At 45.7% G+C, this 22,998-nt stretch overlaps 2 protein-coding genes across 2 annotated transcripts in view; both read left to right on the top strand.

The window, feature by feature from the left end:
• The window catches only part of cadps2 (Ca++-dependent secretion activator 2), a 141,470-nt gene that overhangs the window by 112,151 nt on the left and 6,321 nt on the right, over nt 1-22,998 (top strand). Inside the window, exons 16-24 of the mRNA XM_079346814.1 lie at nt 7,902-8,021; nt 9,127-9,156; nt 11,177-11,332; nt 11,501-11,648; nt 13,584-13,598; nt 15,964-16,038; nt 16,585-16,668; nt 16,875-16,907; nt 22,174-22,281. Of these exons, the coding sequence (XP_079202940.1) occupies nt 7,902-8,021; nt 9,127-9,156; nt 11,177-11,332; nt 11,501-11,648; nt 13,584-13,598; nt 15,964-16,038; nt 16,585-16,668; nt 16,875-16,907; nt 22,174-22,281 (769 nt within the window). The remainder of the gene's footprint in view (nt 1-7,901; nt 8,022-9,126; nt 9,157-11,176; nt 11,333-11,500; nt 11,649-13,583; nt 13,599-15,963; nt 16,039-16,584; nt 16,669-16,874; nt 16,908-22,173; nt 22,282-22,998) is intronic.
• Nucleotides 1-22,998, top strand: part of aass (aminoadipate-semialdehyde synthase) — a 134,571-nt gene that overhangs the window by 72,102 nt on the left and 39,471 nt on the right. The gene's annotated exons all lie outside the window — the stretch shown is intronic.

The raw sequence follows: 22,998 nt of genomic DNA on the forward strand, positions 1-22,998 counted from the left end.
CATAACTCTGTAGACAAACATAAAGTCAGTGGAGTAGATCCTTTCAGCAAATACTGAAACATAGAGATTGTGCTATAGATCAAGACTCCACTGGTTAAGAAGCATCAATAATCATATCTATATGTATAAAAATGAATCATCCCCATCCTCAATGCCAATGCTAACCTAGAGACCCAGGTGGGAATCAGAGGAAGGCTTACCGGTGTAAAAGTAGAAAAAGGTTCGACCAAGGGTTGGCATTCTTCAGGTGTCAGAGCCGAGCTGCTCTGGAACAAGCCCACCACCAGAAGAAGACTGCTGAACCACAGATACATGATGCTGCAGATGGTTAGCTTCAGAGTAGAACTGGACACCAAGGAGGAAGTTTACTCAGTCAAGCTGAATGATGAGCATTTGAGAGCCACTCAGCTTTTATAGCTGCTGCTCATGGCACAGTTCCAAATGTCAAGGCTTTTTCAATCTACTTTTTTGCCAAATGTTTGAAGGTTTTCAAAGGAGAAAACAATTCTGGGAACTCTGGCATCAGTTCTCTCTAAATTGACTTGTCCTGAGCTGCCCACGATCCTCAAATGCACAGAGTGTAGAGTTCATCACAGGACGGTTGGCTCTCTAGCAAAATCAAGCTGACTGATTGCATGAACTCCTCTTTTAATGGTCAATGATCCAACACACCATCCATTACTGGACTGAAAATGATAATTTCAGGTCAGTACTCACAACAATATGTAAGTTAGTGAGAACATGACTTTTTAACATTTTTGTTGTTTGAGGGACATGGAGGTAGCATCTTCGGTTTGGTGACCCTACTGCTAGCCAACGGTGACCTGTGGGCTAGCAGACCTTAGATAGGAAGCTAACAGCTACCAAGTCATTGAGCTTTAGTCATGCTAAACTATTGAAAAGGACTGAATCTGTATAAGAATGGTGAATGTAGCCCTTCATCTTCCTAGCAGCCAACTCTCCTCTAGATTACATAACTACCGTAGACAAAGTGTTACCTTAAATTACGTCATGTTTTGGTGCCATCAGCTGCCAACGTTGAACAAATGTACAGAGTACGCAGTTCAAGTCAACAGTGGTCCCAGATATCCTTGAAACACTGCCAGTCCTGGATTCTCCTTTTAACCCAGATCAGTTGTATCTATATTGTAGGCTACTCAAATGAGCTCACAACACTTTGAATGATGAAGGCTTACAATTTTTGATAACTTCTTGAATGGCAACATGGCTAACCAGTTCAGCACGCTAACATTTGGCAGCTGTTGGTGGAGATGGCGAAGCAATTAGTTCCCCTCTGTCCTGCTGTTACCAGCTCCCTTTCATGCTCATTTGGTTTCTTTGAAAAATATATATTTTTAAAAAAAAACATATGATAAAAATAAATGTATAGAAATGGAGCAACACAACCGAATCTTACAGGACTTTTGGCTTTTTTGGCCATTTGAAGACTTTCATAGATTTTCTTTGGTGAATGGTTTGATATTATTTGCAGAGAGTTCAGAAAAGGACATTTCACTTCAACCTGGTTTCATTTGAGGTTCAAATGAGATTCCAGGTTCTGTGCTTCTAGGATTTCTTGGAACACTGTTTGGTTTGTGTAACATTTACAGATTGCTGTCTTGTCCTCGACTGCCAATGATGCAAATACACAAGGTATAGAGTTCATCATAGAACTCTATTGACTTCAGACCAACATCTTTCTGCTTGTGGTCTTCGTCACCGTCATCCATTAAACTTGTAGTTTGAATTAAAATTCTCTTCAAGAAACAAAACAGTTGTATCTCATTTATGGATTTTGGATTCATATTTACTCAGAGATTCCTGAAGACATTGGTCTCACTCCATTCAAACTATACAAAGCTGTTTTCAGTGCACACATGGAGGGTCAAACAACTATCACTGGATCACAGTGATTCAACATTAAACTTGATTGTTTGAATCATTTTTCTGTGACTGCTTTGTGAATGTATTTGTGATGGTCACCAGACATCATGAAACTTTAACTGAATATAATTGTTGTTGTTCTGTCTTTTTGTTCAGATGAGAGTTATGATTGTCATTGCAGATGTTAGTCTCTCTTTTTTCAACTCAGTTCAGTATTTTCTCATAATAGATAGATAGATAGATAGATAGGTACTTTATTGATCCAGAGGGAAATTCAGGGCATCCAGTAGCAGTATACAGACAGGCAGGAGACAAGTCATCGGTTACAATACACACCCGCTGTCCTCCTCCCCTCTCTATACAATAATCCCCCAAACAAGAAGAAAGAAACTGGTTACATGTGTATGTACAGAGGTCTTTGAGCTTATGCCCGAGGTGTGAGTACAGTCATTAAACAGTCGTTAAACAGTCAATGCAGTGATTTGCATTGAGTGTCCTAAACAATGAGGTGAAACCAGGGGTGGTTAGGGTGATTGCCATTTAAGTACCCAACTTTTGAGGAGCAGATTAGCATTAAGTGTTGAAGACAATAGAGTGAAACTTGACCTAGTTAGGGTGATCATGTCAACCATTACAGATGTAGCATAACAATACAGTAGGATGGAACCAGATGATTAGAGTGATTAGAGTAATAGCACATTGATCATATAAACTCTTGAACAGTCCTTGACAACAATGCTCAACGATGCAGCAACTATCTTCTTGATAGTCTTTCATTTCATGAACATCAGTCTTTACCTCCATTGTTCCAGTGTTGGAGGTTGCTTTTCCATCCAGTAGATAGTTGTAATTTCCATTACAATATCATTTTTCATTCATTTATGTGCCTTGGACTCTATTTTTGTCTTATTTTTGAGGCCATGTAACAATCAAAAGGAGTTTGACAGGTGACAAAAGCACCTGCAACTTGGACTTAAAACTTGACACTATAGATGAGATAAATCAAAACGTTAATCTTTTTTTAATATATAATTTAACTGAGCTAGTAGCTATTATTTGTGTTTTTGCTTCAGTCTGTCTACCTTCCTGTTCCTCCAGCTGAATGCACCTGTTCCTTTAAACTGTATATTTATGTCATACCTCTTCAACCCCTCACAGTCTTTGTTGGATTGAATCAAACACATTCAACACATGTTGATCTTTTTTGGTTCTTTATTTCCACAAGTTCAGTTCAAATTATTTGTCAAGAGAGTTTGGCAGCGCTAAATCTTGAGATCGGCTTCAATCATCGTCATCTTCGTGCATGTTGCCACGTCCTAGCACACTGTAATGTTGGTGTACATCTTCATGTTCAACGCCTTTTTCACAAAAAGCTGCAGAGAGAAAAAAGACAGACATATTTCATTGTTGTCTTAAACCAAACTCTGTTTCATGTTTTAGTGTGACAGGTTCAGAGGAGACGTACTATTCTTGGGGTTGTAGTAGAAGTCTGGGTCCCATGTGAAACCAAGACATCTTGCTTGCTTCTTGAAGCGCTCCAGCTCAGAGTCACTTACAGTCGTCTCTTTGGCTGGAAACAAGAATCAAATGAACATAAGTAATGTTTCAGATATGAAGGAGTTAGTGTCTCTCTGACTTGTTCCTCTTACCCATCAGGTAAATAGCCCGATATTGTTTGACCTCATGAATGGTTGTGGGGTTGGTGATGTCCATGATGTGAAGTGCATTGTTGGTGTTTATGCTGTCGACGGTGTAGACCAGACAGTCCTTTCCGGTTGGCAGAGAACGGTACGTGCAGGTGAAGTTGGACTCTGACGACATGAAGTAAACCAAAATTCAATCAACAGCTCTTTTATCTGTAGCAGACACTGTTTAGCTCGCTATGAGACTCAAACACAGATGGATGAATTGATCTCAACTCCATGAGTTTAGAATAGAACAAACATTTACGAGCTCCAGTGTGATGTAAAAACAGGCTACTTACTTGAGACTACTGCAGTGTTGGTCACAATAGTGACAGGGGAAGATGCGTACTTGCAATATCCAGGACTGGGAAAAATAAGAAAAGGAAAGGTGCTTTAATTTTTGTAATTTTTTGGTGAAAGAACATGCCAGAAAAACCCTGTCCAGGACTGGAATATTCAACATGCTTGGAGTGGAATCTCTCTATCTCATGATGTTGGACATTTGTCCAGCTCATGTTGCATTGTTATATACTCACTGCCTGATCCCGATACTCTCAACAAAATCTCTGGGACTCGATGTCGATGGAGAGAATTGAATCCACATGCTCTTTGCTGACCTCTTCAAGGCTTTAAATGGTTCACTGTCAATGAAACCCATGATGTAGGTCCACCTTCCTTCATAACTCTGTAGACAAACATAAAGTCAGTGGAGTAGATCCTTTCAGCAAATACTTGAAACATAGAGATTGTGGTGTAGATCAAGACTCCACTGGTTAAGAAGCATCAATAATCATATCATTATGCATAAAAATAAACCATCCTCAATGCCAATGCTAACCTGGAGACCCAGGTGGGAATCAGAGGAAGGCTTACCGGTGTAAAAGTAGAAAAAGGTTCGACCAAGGGTTGGCATTCTTCAGGTGTCAGAGCCGAGCTGCTCTGGAACAAGCCCACCACCAGAAGAAGACTGCTGAACCACAGATACATGATGCTGCAGATGGTTAGCTTCAGAGTAGAACTGGACACCAAGGAGGAAGTTTACTCAGTCAAGCTGAATGATGAGCATTAGAGAGCCACTCAGCTTTTATAGCTGCTGCTCAATGTCACAGTTCCAAATGTCAAGGCTTCTTCGATCTACTTTTTTTGCCAAATGTTTGATGGTTTTCAAAGGAGAAAACAATTCTGGGAACTCTGGCATCAGTTCTCTCTAAATTGACTTGTCCTGAGCTGCCCACGATCCTCAAATGCTCAGAGTGTAGAGTTCATCGCAGGACGGTTGGCTCTCTAGCAAAATCAAGCTGACTGATTGCATGAACTCGTCTTTTAAGGGTCAATGATCCAACACACCATCCATGACTGGACTGAAAATGATATGTTCAGGTCAGAACTCACAACAATATGTAAGTTAGTGACAACATGACTTCTTTAACATTTTTGTTGTTTGAGGGACATGGAGGTAGCATCTTCGGTTTGGTGACCCTACTGCTAGCCAACGGTGACCTGTTGGCTAGCAGACCTTAGATAGGAAGCTAACAGCTACCAAGTCATTGACTTTTAGACATGCTAAACTATTGAAAAGGCCTGAATCTGTATAAGAATGGTGAATGTAGCCCTTCATCTTCCTAGCAGCCAACTCTCCTCTAGATTACATAACTACCGTAGACAAAGTGTTACCTTAAATTACGTCATGTTATTGATGCCATCAGCTGCCAATGTTGAACAAATGTGCAGAGTACGCAGTTCAAGTCAACAGTGGTCCCAGATATCCTTGAAACACTGCCAGTCCTGGATTCTCCTTTTAACCCAGATCAGTTGTATCTATATTGTAGGCTACTCAATTGAGCTCACAACACTTTGAATGATGAAGGCTTACAATTGTTGATAGCTTCTTGTATGGCAACATGGCTAACCAGTTCAGCACGCTAACATTTGGCAGCTGTTGGTGGAGATGGCCAACAAAAAATATACCGTATTTGTGCTGTTACAAGATCCCTTTAAATGTTTCTTCTGTATTCTGTAAAAAATGACATAGTTGCAACTCATTCATGGAAAGCTTGTCCCATCTTGGATGATTAACTTGATCATAGTCATTGTACCACAGAGTGGTTGAAGGTTGGCATGGCCACTCCCATACACATTGTCCAATCCATTTTAACACAGAGTCCAGTTAAGGACATCTCACTTGAACGTGGTTTCATTTGGGGTTCAAATGAGATTCCAGGTTCTTTTTTTCAAAGGATTTCTGGGAATGCTATTGGCTTTGTGTAACACATTTACAGATGTGTTCTTGTCCTAGACAGCCAAAGATGCAAATGCATAAGGTATAGAGTTCATCATAGGACTGTCAACTTTCTGGCCAAAGAGACAGTCACCTCGACCCAAATGTACTTTTCTTTTTTGTGGACTTTCAAGCCAAATGAATATTTTTACATCAAGTTAACAAAAAAAAAATCCTGAAGATTCGGTCTGGTTTTCTAAAACTGTAAGATAATATCATAATGGCTCGTTCATGTCAACATTGTAAATTTAGTTTTTAACACTATGTCACACCATCAAATATTGATCTTTTTTAACTCTTTAACATATGAATTTATCCGTATTGATTTTCATGGAGTGTTTTCATCAAAGGGTCCGCGGTCAAAGTTTCTTGGACAACTGCAAATGTCTTATCATGGACCATTTATTTGAGCACGGTCATTGCACTACCTGATGGTGAAAGCTGGTAAAGGAACTCTCATGTACATAGGTCAATCTGCTCCAATATTTACAGACTTGCAATTTTTGCAAAAAAGTTTATTGCTTGCAACATTGGGTGACATGGATCTCACAATCTTGGGTAAGACATGCTTGTACATTGTTTGATCAGGTACCTGGTGAAGGTACTAGTTCAGACGCAGCCATCATTGTATTTGCGTCAACTTGATTAAGTTGAGGTTGCCATGGCAGTCAACGTAAAGGGAGCTTTTGCCATAGTGGCGTTCATGTGTGTAGAAGACAAATGAAACCAGTGGACGAATGGAAAGTGTAGACATGACGAGAGAAAGACACAAAACTCTGAGATCAGTCATCTTTGATCCTCTCTCACAGAGCAACGTAGGACAATAGTTTTGGAGTCACGACCACTGATAAAGGGAAAGGAGTGTACAACAAGCATTAACCAAATTACATTTAAATGTTGTGATCTGACCTTTGGGATGACTGAACGATGTGCTTCTGCCAATAAGATTACGTGGCCCAGGTAAGTGGCCACAGAGGGTTCCTCTTTGTGTACAGTCCAATACATTTGAAGATTTCAGGTGTGGGTCAACTCGGACACACCGTGCAGCTGTAAAACACCCCAATCGGCACAACCAAGCAAGGGCCTGTTTATTGCCACCTACAGCTTTAATCAAAATATTACACTTTTTCTTTTAAAGGTCACATGTTCTCCTCCTCTTTGGTGTAAATAAGTCTCAGAGCTTTGGAAGCATATGTGTGAAGTGTGTTGTTGTAAATCCACTCTGATCCTGTATTTGATCATGTCTATAAACCCCTCTATTTCAGCCCTGCTCAGAACAGGCTGTTTCTGTGTCTGTAGCTTTAAATATGTAAATGAGCTGTGTCTGACCACGCCCCCTCTCTGGAAGGGCTCGGGTGTACTCGCTGCTTTCTGGCTCCATGTCCTATTGTTTACGGTGAGAAGGCAGACTCAGAGGGCAGAACAAACACCTAGCTGTGGGAGTGTCACCCACCTGGGGGAGGGGCTACTGCCCTTTGTGATGTCATGAGGGGAAAATCTCCAAACAGCTTGTTTGAGCACACATTTTCTGAAAAGTAGAGACACATATTGGTGTTAGTCATGAGTCCACGCGTGCCGAGGTATGTTTTTTGATATTTCTTAAACAGCATTCTTGAAGGAAAGTCAAACAGTCTTAGCCGTATTTCATTGGCTTTCTTAACCTTCTGTTTACAATCAGCAGCCATTATTTGATAGCTGTGAGTGTGTCAGAGAAGCAGTAAAAGAGGACAAACACTGCCCAGGACAAAAGGAAGCAGAGATGAATGAACAACACGCACAGCAAGGACACACTGCAGGCTGGAACAAAGCACTGACAGCAGCACTCTTAAACACAACATGCCTGAAGTAAAAGAAGAAGGAATGAATGGAAGGAAAGAAGCAGTGACTTTTCTCTTTTATTGGTTTGTGCCATTGATCAGTTTCCACAGTCAGAACAAGTGACTGCTATTGTACTTTACAGAATCCGCACTCTTACTCTGCTTCCTATTTCTTCTCTCCCTCTCTTATTCTTTCAACATTTCCCCTCCCACCTTTGATCGCTCTCAACCCGGCAGGTCAATAACTAACAATCTCGCCAGCGTTCCTCTTCCTAAAGTCCCCAGCCTCCCTCTCACGCTGCCACCGATGCCCAGCTTCTCAGCGCCGGCTTGGATGGGGCCGCTCTGTGAAAACACGTATGTATAAAGTCCAGCAGGGGGGTCGAACCGGCTAAAGGTCTTCATCCAGTCCGGAGAATTTCTAAGAGCCTTTTCACCTGAATTAAGGAGGCTGATGTTTGGTCTCCATCTCTGAACTAGACGATTTAACCTTAAAGCTGGTGCTCCCAGAGTCACTTTCACCAAGTTTATTTTCTTGGCATGAGAAATAGTCATAAGTATAACTTAACGTGAATGCATGTCGTGTCGCGTAAAAGCTGAATGCTTCCAAATTCGTCGTTTGATGTCATCTCTGCTTGGTCTGATCTGAAGCGTTTTGACGCTGCTTTCTGAGCCGACTGTTTTTTTTTGACTCGGCCATAAAAGATTTGCTAATGCATAAGGTTGCTATGGAAACATGTTACCATTCAGGTCAGTTTGCTGTTTTTGAACTTCACGCACAGTGACACCTGTAGAAAGGTTTGGCATGCTCCTATATTTGCATTATTATTTTAAGTCTCTGTGTGGAGGGCTAACCTGAGGAGAGGTACAGATGACTTTGTGTGAGGCAGTGAGGGATGATGGATGCTAAGTCACTCACAGCGCCTACGCCAAGCCAAACACTGATGGACGAGGTTCAGTATCTTCTCTGAGGTGGATGATCTGCTCGTCTTCCTCAGCCACAGCTGCTGCAGGATTGTCAGATTTGAATTTATATTGAAACTAAAAGATGTGTTTTTGTTCTGCTGCCTGGTTTTCTGCGGATCGGGTCGGGACCTTTAGCCAGGACTCTGCTGTGCATGTCTCTCCTGAACGCTCCTTCTGCTCTCTGTGTGTTTGCATGTCAGAACTCATGTCGACTTTGAGTTCCACACAGTAGTGTTTTTTTTTCTTTACGGTTTTTAAACATCCTGCTCTCTGAGAGCGAATCGAAGCGTCTGCAGCCTTCTCCTCGCCTGCAGAAAAGTCAAGCGTTTTGTTTGTGTCGTTCTCCTGTCAGAGCATCGAGGCTCGCATGCAGTCCTTCCTCAGGTTTTGTGACGTGCAGTGTGTGTGAAGTCTTTTGTGCTTTGCAGTGTGCATGTCACAATGTTGAGAATTCCAGCCGAACAATAACACAAAAGCTACATTTCTTCCATTGCAGCCTGCAAGGAATAAATCTACCCGACATCTTGTAAGTTGAGAAATGTGTCTTCGGTTGTGTGCAAACTTTTCTGACCCCTCTTTCAAATGTCCTGTGTATCAAAACACAGAAAACCAACATGTCCGTCCTTCACTTTTCAATGTGCAACATTTTGTCCTTCCGGCCCTCCATTATTAAGCATCCACCATTTTTCACCAGTGAGAAAGGAAAGGTAAATAGTGTGTAAATAGCAAGCAGCAGATCGTGAATGCAAACGCACGTCTGTGAATGGAGAGAACCTTGAAGCGGATCACATGACGTCAGATCCCAACGAGCCGTTCGACACGACAAACAGCGATTCAAACAGACGGACGGACGCTGCTGCTGCCGACCATATTTTCACATCAAATATCCACAACTCTCATCTTTTGAGTGTTGTCTTTGAAGTCCTCGCTGTCATGTGACGTCCGCTCATCACGAGCAGACATCACTGAAGTGACTGTGTGGTGTTACGGTTTCGAAGCGTTGACCATGCGAGCTGATAACTTTCACACAAACACGACTCAAAGTTTCTGAACCAATGCCCCGTGTTCACTTTGTGTTGTCTGCGATAATAAGCTAAACGCTTCACACGGGTGACGGCCAGCAGGACCGCCGCTCAGTCCATCTCGTCTCCTGCTCGGGGTGCAAAGTGACGTCAACATGCGTCATTTCATCGAGACGTGGGCGCTACTTTGCCCTCAGCGCTGATCATGTGACTGAAAGACGTCTGACACTTGGAAACATTTCTCTTTATTCTTCAGACGTTTTAAAATGTGCGTACACGTAAAAACAAAGGATGTGAATTCAGCCTGAACGTTTGTTTTCATGTTCGTTTCCATTTCATTCAAAACCTTCATTTTAACTCCTTTAAGACATTTGCAGTAACGTCGAGTTCACAGCGCAGAAGAGGAGATACAATAAAAAAGAGTAAAGTGAAATCAGCTGTCCTCTTTTTCGACATTCCAGGAATCAGGAGCATCAAATGAAAAGGCGGTCTTTCCCAATCTGTGCGCGGGGGACTGAGCGCGAGGCGATCGACAACGCTGCGACGTGCGGAGACTGCCAGTTTAGTTTTGCACAAAGTTTGTCTTCTTCAGGTCCTTCGGTGTAGGTGGCCCCGTGTCGGGGTCACGTATGCTGGACCGTGAAGCTTGCGTCTTAAAAAGGCTCCTCACTCGCCTCCCCCGGCGTTTCCCACCACACAGAGCACGCCGCTCCTCTAACTCGCCCCACTTGGCCCGTCCTCGCTGCAATGAAAAAAAGAGAGAGAGAGAGAGAGAGAAAAGCTGGCACTTCATTAGTGAGCACAGACGGGCGAGTGGGATCGTCCCGTTCCCCGGGGAGCGGGGCGGAGCGCGCTCACTGAAGAGCACTGCTAATTAGACAAGAGGGGGATAGCCACCGAGCGTTTAATTGCACCGCAGACTCAGCCCAAAGCGTTTATTCCTGAGCGCCACTTGTTAAGGTAACAGTCTTTTAAAGGCGAAGTGAGAAAAGTGAGGGAGTGAGTGCTGCTTGTTTTAACCCCCCCTCCCCCCACCCACCACCACCACCTTCCTCCTCCCTCATCCTCATGTGGCTGTCATTCTAGCCGGGCGCTGTACACTTGGATGTCAGCGGCGGCGGCGGCGGCGAGCGTTGCCATGTGTTGCTGTGGAACCTGTTCGCAGGGGAGACGTCCATCTGTCTGCGTTTCAGCCCGGCGCTGCGTTCACTGTCTCAAACCGCACGACTCGAAAACGAACACGCTCACCTCGCACGAGTCCTGATACCTGAACACGAGCGTGTGCACCGTTCTCTCTCTCTCTCTCTCTCTCTCTCTCTCTCTCTCTCTCTCTCTCCCTCTCTCTCTCTCTCTCTCTCTCTCTCTCCCTCCCTCTCTCCCTCTCTCTCTCTCTCTCTCTCTCTCTCTCTCTCTCTCTCTCTCTCTCTCTCTCTCTCTCTCTCTCTCTCTCTCTCGCTCGCTCTCTCGCTCCATTTATTTGTATTTGTGACATTCACTAAGTTCCCCTCTGACTCGTCCCTGCAGCAATGGCTCGGCCACCTCGGAGGATTTGTTCTGGAAGCTGGACGCTCTGCAGATGTTCGTGTTGGACCTCCACTGGCCAGAACCGGAGTTCGCCAAACACCTGGAGCAGAGACTCAAACTGATGGCGAGCGACATGATGGAGGCCTGCGTCAAAAGGTCAGACCGAGAGGATCCATCTTTCTAAATCTAATGTCTTTATATGATGGGATGGTGTGACCCAAACAACACCAGGGTCAGGAGTTGAACCTGCAACCTGTGCGAGCTAAACCCGTCTAAAACATTCAGTCTTTAAAATCATCATCGTTTGTGTTTTTGGTCCCACAGAACAAAAACGGCCTTCGATTCCAAAATGCAGAAAGCGAACAAGTCGACAGACTTCCGGGTGCCGCTGTCGGTCTGCACCATGTTCAACGTGCTGATGGACGCAAAGAAGCAGTGCGCCAAACTCTGCGTGCTGGACACCGGGCAGGAGGTGAGCAAACGGCGCCCGCCACCGCCAGAAATCAGCGATGTGGCGTCACAGGCTTAATGTCGAAGGTTCTGCTCATGTGGTCACTGCTGACCCGTGTGTGCAGAGAATCACCATCCTCTGCAGGGTTCGGGTTCGACACTGTCATGACCTTTGAATGTGCACGCCGCCGTGCTGCAGGAGACGTCGAGCCACAGCATGTTCTGCATGTCACACTCATCACGTGTTTAACATGCTTCATTCCTCCGTGCATTAAAGGGAAAAAATGTCTGCTGAAGATTTAGTTTCAGCCATCTTTAAAAGTTTAACGCCGCAGGGTTGTGACCTCGGCGCCGTCATGTGTCAAAGTAATAATGCAAAGAACAAAAAAACCCAGAAAATCCTCATCTCACTGTTTGTGCAGAACAGTCGACAAACGCTCAATAAATGAAACAAAAGAAGTTTAAACACGCAGTACGTAAAGTCAGCCACCAGGGGGCTCTCAATCAAAACAATAACAAGAGAGGGGAATCATGGGAGTGATTCTCTCTGCTGCATCAGCTCGAGGAATCACGCGTGACGTTTTTTAATCACAGCGGCTCGAACAGCGACAGGACGGCAGCTTTCAGCGAGGCGTAGCATCCGGTGTTACCATGGCAACGGCAAGACAAAGCTATAAAGTGGAGGATTTCTCTGGCTTTGATCGCCGTTGGAAATATTTGAGGTCCTGTCGAGACTCGACAATAAATGTACAAAACGTAAGTTTGATCCATTTTTCATTCATTTAGATATTTTGGTGAAAAGATTTTCGTTCTTAAACCGTCGTCTCATGAATGAACCAAATCTGAGGTGCTCGCAAAGACAGATGGATGTTAAATGACCCTGTCGACCAAACGAAGACAAACTGAGGCTGCAAGAAGAGAAGAGTGTAAAAAGAATATAAATAAAAATAAATCAGTCAGCATGGATGTGAGTGTAGAGATGTTTTTCTTTGGCGCCTGGTGGAGTGAAAGCGTGTCAGCAGTGGTCTTTTATTTTCAGCCTCACGCTGCACAGGTGGAGTCAAACTGTCAGATCAGCCACTAAAACGCAGCCGTTTCCCTCCGAACATGAGGCGGTGGTGGAGTTCAGGTGTATTTGTGTTCACTTGAAGCAGCCAAGCGCTCGACACGAGCTGTTAAATGGATGACCGTGAAGCCCGCGTGAGGCTGCAGCCTTGGCTCTGCTGAGAGCGAGACCCTTGGCCGTCTTCAGTCTTGACAGAGAGCTAAGATCGCTGTTCTCTTAACCTTCAGCTTCCTCTCTTCTCCAGCTTCCCCCGAAAAACACACTTTGTCCATTTATTCCTGCTCACACACACACACACACACACACACACACACACACACACACACACACACACACACACACGCACAACTGGCTGAATGCACGCCTGCAGAGAGCCACTCAGCAAACCAGCTTTATACACAAACAGGCTGCTTTCACATGGAAAACACAAACACACACATAGTCAGTATTAATGGACAAAGCCTGAGTGATGTCATGGTGTCGTCCCTGAATGGTCGTTTTGGAAGCCAGTCCGTGGTTGGTCGCCATATTGGAAATGCTGACTCCAACAAACAAACAAACGACAGACAAAGAGCTGCAGCTGAGACGCCCCCAATTTAAAAATAATATCATAATATAATGTGAATGAATGAAGGTCCGGTCAGATAAGGGGAGGCTGGAGCGCCCTGACTCAGCGGATAAATCATTCAATTAGTAGAATAATAAAGATTTGTATTCCTTCACTCTTTTGTAGGTTTTGATAAAATAATAAATGAATGTGTTTGAATGTAACTTGGTGTTTTTTTAAGACTTGGATCAGCTGACCTGTTTTCCCTCTCTTCCCTGTCTCATGTCCTCCGTTTGTCCCTCGATCATGTCCATGCATCCTGCACGACATTGTTTGATTCCCAGCTTGACAAACAATGGGTAAGTCCCTCCATCGCCTCGTCCTCTTTTCTGTCCCCGCCCCTCACACGGCTTTCCATCCCAAAGGGAACAAACACATCCGACTCCACGCCATGAACGCTTCACAAATAACTCTGGGGGTTTTGGGGGGATTTTTTTGCGATGGCAGTTTGGGTCCATTTGTAGTCCATCAGAGCTCCATCCATGATTCTTCCCACCAGAGGAGCTTTTGATTGGGTGAACACATATGATCCAACCAATCAAGTGTTTAGCTAAAGCTAATAGAAATGGAGAAAAACTGCTGCGCGTTTCAAGCATTACATCAGTAAATCATCATATCATCAGCATACGGTTGAACCTTACAGATTCCATCATTCACGAGGTTCTCAGATTCCCAAACGTACAAATGAGTAAAGCTCAAAAGATGATGTCAAACCGAATTCTTTGGATCCTTTTTCCCTGAGGTTGTGTTTTTTTTGCCGTAGGAAGAGTCAGAGAACCAGGACGCATTTTAAATCTGACCACGATGTTCTTTTCATCTCGCCTCTCGCCAAAACAAAAGTAATGGGAATATTTCCCACCGCTGAATGTAAACGTCTGAGCCCGAAGGCCAAAAAAAAAAACTCCCTGCAGCAGCACCTAAAAAGAAGCTTAATTCTGTCGGGGGGGAAACCGCGTACCTGTAACCCGTTAAGCTAACTTCCTGCTCGGCTAACGTGCCCGATGAAATAATCTGGGATTGTTGCATTTTAAACCAGAAGTGGGGTAATAAGAACAACGTCAACGAGTCGTTTTACCGTGCGGGTAACTGTGAGAATATTACTGGAATTGTTTCACGAACTCGAACACCTCCAGTGAAAGGTCAACGAAGTGCTAACGCTCCAAACCTGAACGTTACGTGACGCATGTCAACACACTTCCAAAGTCTCACAAAGTTTATCTCCACTAACGTGTTTAAATCCAGCAGAGTTTGGAATAAAGCCCGAGCACACGCTCTTGACTTTCCTCGGTTCAGCTGAAGCGCGCGGTCATGTTCACTTGGCGGTAGACGCTGTGAATGAGGCCTCCTTACCTCTGACCTCTGACCTCTGACCGGCAGTATAAAGGGTCTTAAGAAACGCCAGTCTGAACTTGATCCAAGCCTTCCGTGTGGTCACTTTTCTGCCAACTCGTCTTCGAGTGCGTCGATCGGGAGCAGGAGAGACGGCGATGTCGGACCAAAAAACTCCTGTGCCCGTTAAAGCGGCCTGTTGATGGGAAATCAGTGAAGAGGCTCATCGGTGTGCTGTCGCTTTGTTCCGCAGGTCATGGTAATTGTGTCGGGGGTCCTGTTAAAAAAAAAAGTGACCTAGTTAAAACATCTCACATTGCTGAAGTAGCAGCGGCGACTGCAGCTCGACCGGCGGATAAATGTTTTTAAAGGCAATTATTGTTCTTTTTAGTTTCTGCCGCACACACGGCAAAGACCAAACAATTCCTTCTCCTTTTTTTTTCCTGCTTTTTTTTTTCCCGGCCGCCCTTTGTGGACGTAAAACGGGCCAAAGCAGCAATGTTAATTGAGGTAAGAAGAGGGGAAAAAAAGAGAAAAGCTCTCCACATTTTGCCAAAAAAGACTCGGCGTGCTGAAAGAGAACTGCCATTTTGCGGACTTGTGGATACGAGACGGGAAAAAAAAAAAAACACACATAATTAGCGCTGGCGGCGGTGACCTCTCTGGACCTAGAATTTGTCAGCGATCCGTGCGCTTTGTTGATTGAAATTTTTAATTTGGGTGTTCTTTAGTCGGCCAGTGAAAGGGCATTGTCGCCGAGAGATGAACTCCCCTGCTGCTGCCGCCATTCAGCGCTCAGCCCCCCCCCCACCCCCCATGTCTCCCTTCAATGGAAAAGGTGCCATGAATATGTTTTTAAGGGGGAGCGGGTGGGGGTCCAAACGAGACATGAAATGGCGGATTAATTGAATCTTGTGTGAGCCTTTGGTCCTCGCAGCTGGACCGGTGCTTTAGAGGAATACAAGGCTGCTCTAATTGTCGGGGGAGCCGCACAAAAAGTATCCTTCAGATTCCTTCGCGTTTTCCAGCGCGGACGGGAATGTCAGTCAGCCGCACAATGCTCCTATTAGCTGCTTAACTCAGCGGCCATACACGGATGGGAAGGGGTTTTTTTCACGCCTCGCCGTGTCAGGAGGAGTGTGTGTGTGTGTGTGTGTGTGTGTTTGTGTGTGTGGACTCGAGTGTTGTCGGCTTCTCTTTTTACGGCACAAACAATGCTGCTGTTCTGTATCGTGCTGGAGTCAGGTTTTTTTTTGTGTCGCTTCAGTTTTCTGAAATAATCAAATAAAATCCGACTTTATGTTTTTGTCACTTCTCCCCCTCCTCTATTTGCAGCAACAGTACCACTCCAAAATCGATGTTCTGATTGAAGACGCGTTGAAAGAAATGGTTTCGTCGCTCGTCACGAGGGTAATTTTTTTTTTTTTTTATGCTCCCATCAAATCCTCTCCGGATTCCTTCAGTTGGCCTTTTATTTCATTTATCTCCCTCTGACGGTTTCTTTTCCCCCGTTGTTCACGGCAGTACAGATTGTTTTATTTGTCATATATATTTAATGAATTAAACCTTAATTCATTTATAATAAATATAAAGGACATATTGTGAAGAAGAGTTTATTGTTTTCATTTAAATGGATAAAGGAGATTTAAAACCTCAGATAAAATGAATTAACTTATTTAAAATTAGAAATATTTGTTTGATTTTATTCAAACATGTTTTTATTTATTCTGCTTCTTATATTTTAAACTGATCGAGCTCGTGACTGTGATTGGTTCATTTAATTCACATTATGAAGGAAATAAAAAAGTCGTCTTTTTCTATTTTGAAAAAAAAAATTAAAAATGTCTGCTTGAAAAAAAAATCACAGATTTGTTTTTTTTCCTGCAACAATTCAAAAAACGTGACGGCGTCTTCGTTTCCTCTCTCTCCCTCTCGCTCGCTCTCCTCGGTGTTCAGTTTGCTGCTGTTTTGGACAGCGTCCTCTCCAAGCTCTCCCGATACGATGAAGGCACATTCTTCTCTTCCATCCTCTCCTTCACGGTGAGTACAAACCTTTTTCTTTGTGTGTGTGTGTGTGTGTGTGTGTGTGTGTGTGTGTGTGTGTGTGTGTGTGTGTCCCTGAGACGTGGAGCTGTTTCTTTCACGGCTCACTGAGGTGACCTGTTATTTAGTGGAAACCAGATCGGCCCAGCTGAGCTTCAGTGTCACTCTTCTTCTTCTTCTTCTTCTTCTTCTTCTCCTGAAAGGTGAAAGCAGCTGCCAAATATGTGGAGGTCCCTGTGAGTGTGTCGATCTGCCCGTTTGTGTCCGTCACAGTCACATTTCCATATTCACGTCTCCATCGGCGTGCACGTGCTCGGCCCTTCGGATGGAGAACAACAGCTGCTCTCTGCATCCACTCATGTGCTTGTTTTTTTTTTTTTTTTTTTTTTAAGTTTGTGGCTTCGAAGCATGTGTGAAACAAAGAGGTTTTTTTTAATTCCTTCTGCAGCTCCAGAGCCAAAGATCACACAACAAGCCTAATTAATTGCACTCTTGTCCTTGGAGATGTGTTTGGCTCAAGTGTTGGTTTTGTGGGCGGCGGCGGCAGCGGCGGCGTTACGGAGCTGAGCGGTTAATGAACGGCCGCGTCGTGGCAAAGATCAGAGGCTGCGACGAGCCGGCGAGCGGGAGGAGGAGGAGGAGGAGGCGAGTGTGGAGGTGATGAGGCGTTAACGTTTGGCGGCGTGAAGGTGTGAAGGAGAGAGGGGTTTCATCTGCAGAATCTCGTCGCACAAAGACGACTGACCCTTCGTTTCTACAAAGTGATTAACAGTCTTAATTCCTCGGAGGCTTCGGGATTTTTGCACGTTTAAAAAAAAAAAAAAAAACTCTTTCATATGAATTCTGGCAGTTGATTCAGGCTTCCCCTCCCTCGGGATTAAAGACATTTAAAATCTCTTCAAACGTCTCAGGCTTCAATCCAAAGACGGGAAACTGAGTTGAGGAAACTTTTTCTCCAAAACTAAAATTACAAAAAGAAAAAAAATATATTTAATGTTTCCAGCCTTTGGTTGAAAACTTGAAAGATGAAGGTTGTGGGTTCGATCCCCAGCTCCTGTTGAGTCTTTGAGTCAGACACTGAACATACAGCGTCTGGATGCGATGGAAAAGAACAAGTCTTTTGACTTCACTTAAAAAGTTGCACTTGAACGCATCGCAAGGAGTGCAACTGATCGTGAACCGTCATACGTGAGAGGAAGTACCTCTCCACGCCAGCAGGCGGCGCTCGTCTGTGATCGTGTGTCTGATGAAGAGTCAAAGTAGTTGGCTTGGCTTCTCGTTCACTGATTCACTTAGCTGAACAGCCAATCAGAGGGATTCCTCACACCCGCCGCGCCAGCGCCAAAAAATGAAGCTCGACGGGGGGTCGACGGGTAGCGACGGAGCTGGACACGCAAAGCGACGATCACAAAGACCGAAGGCCAGAGATCTCCTCGGAGGGTCAGAGCCTCGAGAAGCTTTAAGCAGCCAGGATGGAGTTAAAGTCATAAGGCCCGTTTCCACCGAGCGGTCCGGCTCGGTCCGTCTCGGTACGGCACGCATTTTGTGGCGTTTCCACAGACTAATCCCGGAAAGATTCCCAAATAACCGATCCATACCGCCCCACTTTTTGTCCCACCGTTTCTCCTTTGTTGAATTTATCAGTTAGCGGTTAGCTGTAAGCGGTTAGCTGTTAGCGGTTAGCTGCTATCATGTGACGCTCTTTACATAGCGGCTATCGTCATCCAGCTTACACGCCACCTACCAAATAGGACACAGGTGGCGGTGGAAATGCAAACGGGATCTGGCTTAATCAAACCGTACCGATCCGTACCGGACTGCGGCGTGGAAACGGGGCTTTATGCATGATTTAGAAATGTAAGGGTTCAGGTCAGGAGTCTTCGGTAGTGCTGCAGTCAAGACCACACGAACCACAAGACCAGGTTTCTTCTGTGGTGGTCTCGCTTTAAAGTCACAGACCTTCAAAAAGTCTCCGGACCGAGACCTCCGTCCTCGGCACACATTCGAGTCCTCGCTCTGCGGTTGATGAAACACACCGTGAGAGAGAACACGCTGAACAGCTGAGATACAGCAAAACAATCTCACCTGAGCCGACTTAATCCCCTCCCACCTATCCCATCATGCTCTCTGGTTACCGGCCTGGACTTCCTCCTCAGCTGCTTCGTCCCCCTGAAATTATAACGTAAGCGCTACCTCGGCTTTTTGCTCCTTTGTGTGTCGGGAACCTGACACGGGTAAGCCTCTTTTGCAGGTGGGACATCATAGTGCACGGAGGGGGGGGGGGGGGGGGGGGAGGAGGGGGCGGGGCCTCTTAGTGTTAACGCTGGACATCGCCGACACCTTGTCACGAAAACACGAAGCTTCCAGCCAGAGTCTGTTTCCTTCTTTTCAAGCTTCAACAGATTAAAAAATAAATTGAGGAATATTTTGTAAGAAGACGTGACTGATGGAGTCGTTCAGTGTGTGTGTGTGTGTGTGTGTGTGTGTTTTCTCACACTGACTCACACTGACTCACACGTGTTGAGCAGGTCTGACGTGTTCACGCTAAACAGCCAAGATACCAGTGAGTGACAGTCGCACATGCTCCCATCCAGCATATGCACGCAGGCTGAGCACCAACACAAACATTGGAAGAGCGATCATCAGCACTGGCTCTCCACCATCTCCAACACACACACACACACACACACACGCACACACACACACACACACACACACACACACACGCGCGGCGCTCCTGCAGGGGTGTCGGCCATGACGCCGGCCGCAGGAAGAACACGCAGGGTGCGAGGACGTCTTCATGAGTTGATTCATGTCGTCAGTGGAAGCACAGGAGAAGTGTGTGTGTGTGTGTGTGTGTGTGTGTGTGTGTGTGTGTGTGTGTGTGTGTGTGTGTGTTCAGGACGAGCACGCCGACATGTCTGCACGCAGCTGGTCCACATGAAATCAACCCAGGGCAGGAAGGGAGGCTGTAATTACCTGGCATTTAAACGCCCTCCTGCCTCGCTCTTTGTGAGCAGGACTCACCTTCCCATGCCAATCCGCCCCCCCCCCCCCCCCCCTCTTCCTCCTCCGCCCCCCCCCCCTCCTCTTCCTCCTCCTCCTCCTCCTCTTCCTCCCTGTCTGCATCCCAACAGGAGGACGGTTTGATTTTACACCCTCAGTTTATTTTTATTGTTTTATTTTTTTTAAATGTTGATGGGCGGCCATTATCCCAGCGCACACGGGGGGGGCGGGGGGGGGGGGCTACAGGTGTTTGGGTACGAGCGTGCCGAGAGCTGAGATGCTGACGGTTAACGTCTTAATCTCTTCGGCTGGAACTGTGCCGGCGTCTCCGGCGTGTCACCTGGTCACACGCAGAGAGAGGAGAGGTGGATGATCGAGACGGAGCCTTCGGGGGAATCTAAAGTGGAAGTCAGGCTAATGATACGCTGAAGTAAATATCTCTGACTCTGACCCGACATGAACTCGTACAGAAATGTGCGAGAAGCTCCATCCTCTGTGGCGTGTTGTCGTTTATATCGCACCATCTGTGGCGTGCACGGCGTGCTCGTCTTCAGACGTGAGGAGCGTGCACAGACGACCTGCAGGACGACCTCAGGTGAAGGTGAAAACTCATCTCTTCTGACGATGACTCGAACAGTCCTGCAGCCGCACGAGGGTCCGAACCCGGAGCCGGTTTTGCTCTGCACCCTGCACAGACCTGCATCAAACGAAGCCACATGAGACGTGAAACGGGGGGGGCGTGTTTGAGAGAACTCGGCGCGTGACATGTGAACACAGTTTTGAAGAACTCTGTTGACGTGACCTGGAAGTGTCTGCTGAGATCGTGACGAGCTCTGAAGACTCAGCGGCTGAGACACGCGTGGATCACTCCTGAACCATCAGACTCCTCGGCTCACTCCGAAGGGTTCGTGTTGGTTTGTGACAGGCCCCCCCCCCGTTTCTTGACCCCTCCTCCTTCACGCCGCACACCAGATCCCCCTGTAGGCATGTGACCCCACTTTAACCCCGGCTCTCTGTCCGCCCGCCGGTCGCTCTGAATTACAGCTGACTGATCTCAGTCTGTCAAGGCCTCTGAAACAGCTGCTGGGACATGATGAGAAAATATCCGGAGCTTTCTTCAGCTTATTGTTACTGTGAGCGAGGAGAAGAAAAGGAACGCACAAAGTCTTTCCTTTGGAGAGAGATTTTTTTTTTTTTTTTTTTTTAAATCAAAATTCCTTCAAACGTTTTTTTTTTCTTCTTCTAATAATTGTTGAATCGCGTTGAGTCAAGGTCTTCAAGGATGGAGGGGGTGCGAGCAGCTTTTTTCTCATCGCTGATGTTGAATTAAAAACTTCATGCTGCAGAGTTTTATTTTATTTACGAGACTTTAAAGCGACCTGAAGAAAGGTGAATGTGTCTCTGTTCAGGATGTGTCACAACACGCCGAGTCCGCTCTGCTTCCTCACATCTCAGAGTGTTAGCGTGTTAGCGTGTAGCCGCCGTTAGCATGTGACAGTTTGTTGTTTTCCCTCTCTGACCTCCCTCTTGGCTTTAAGTGAAGCCAAAAGGTTTCTGGATTTTCTCGAGGCTCTGTTTCCTCGTGTTCGCACAGGGGACCTGCCACGCCACGCTCAGCAGCAGCCCCCCCCCGCCCCCCCCTCGAGGGCAGACGCACGCCGGGCTCAGAGAAAAACGGGTGTGAAAGATGTCAAAGCAATTACAATACGCATTACAGCTGTAATCTCCCCTGACAACAGGGAGTGAGAGTGAGCGCAGACTTCACACACCTCCGCGCCGCGCAGTCCGCCTTCCCTCCCGTGGAACAGCTTCCTGTTACTCCCGACGCAGAGAGGGGAGATTATTATTGTAACTCTTTCCCCCCCCCTGAAGCAGCAGGTGATGCTGAACACGCGTCCCCCGAGTGTAAACCTGGAACACGACACGAGTCTGGAGGGAGAACGTTGGTTTTTTTTTACAACCGTCACATGATCGACTCTGCGCTCGGAATAAATCACGCCATTATATTTAACGGCTGTGCAGTCGAAGGATTTAAAAAAAGCAATCAGGTTTATTCATTTAAAGGAGCAATTTGTACCTCTTGAAAGAGCGCTGCAGAGCTGGCTAAACGCTGAAGCTACAGTCTCCAGCTTCGTCGGCCTCACCTTCTCTGTCGAGCGGCGTTTCCTCCATCTCGTCCACGTGTGGAAAAACAAAAACCTCGACTTCGCGACAAACTCGCCGTTTCGAAGCCGAAGCCACACACACAAACCAATCACAGACGAGCTTCACTTCCTGGAGTTGAGTTCGTGCAAACACGATCTCGTGACACAGAACTGACTGATTCTTGCATGTTGACGTGATTCTGTTTCTTTAACATTTTCAACCCCGGGCTCCTCAAAGTGCATGCTGGGAATGTAAGACGTCCATATTTAGCCCCCCCCCCCCCCCCCATCCCCCCCCTCCTCTCACTCTGTCTTCAGGCCTGTCCGTGTCCTCTCTCTCTCTCTCCTGCAGAAACCGGGGATGGATCTGGCCGACACCTACATCACTTTCGTACGACAGAACCAGGACGTCCTCCGAGACCGCGTCCACGATGAGCTCTGCATCGAGAAGGTGTTTGATGTAAGTTCTTCTGCGGCGCTAAAAAAAAAAAGGAACTCCTAGTGGACACTCGACAAACTGCAGGGTTTTGCACTTTTGCGTTGGCTTCGGAGGTTGCTGCTTTGGAAAAAGAAAAAAAAAACTTGTGTTTTGACTTGATTCATAACTTTTAACTTTCACAGAAACGGAGCGAGATGCAAACACACGGACTTCAACAAAAACACGCCGTCCTTGGCGGGCGGTAATCACAAGCACGTTGAGGATTTAGAAAAACTGCAATACTTGGGAAAAACTCTAAATTAAACTCCATTCAAGATCCTTACAAAAGACGAATGAAGACATTTTTGAGTGTGTGAAGAAAAAAAGAAAAAGAAAAAAAAAAAGCAGCCAACAATCCAAACAGATTCTTGTCTTTTCTTCTCGTGTTAACAACATCGTGACGTTACGAGCTCAGCCGTGACCCCGCGCCGAGAGATGTCGTGTTTTTGTTCCGGTGGAGATGAAAGCGCTCGTGGCTGTTCTTTTTTTTTTTTTTTTTTTTCTCATTTTGGCACCAATTTGAAGCTAATGAATAAGGAGAACATTTATTGATCCTCCAATGGGGGGAAATTTGGGTGTTACAACAACTCAAAAAAAAAAACAGGGAATATGAACAGCATTAGTAGCAAAAAATAAAAAGTTTATTTCTAAAAAGCGGCTCCAGCAGAACGTCTGAAGCCCCGCCGACCTCTTCATCGG

Source organism: Symphodus melops, assembly GCF_947650265.1.
Source record: "Symphodus melops genome assembly, chromosome: 6".
Classification (NCBI taxonomy): domain Eukaryota; kingdom Metazoa; phylum Chordata; class Actinopteri; order Labriformes; family Labridae; genus Symphodus; species Symphodus melops.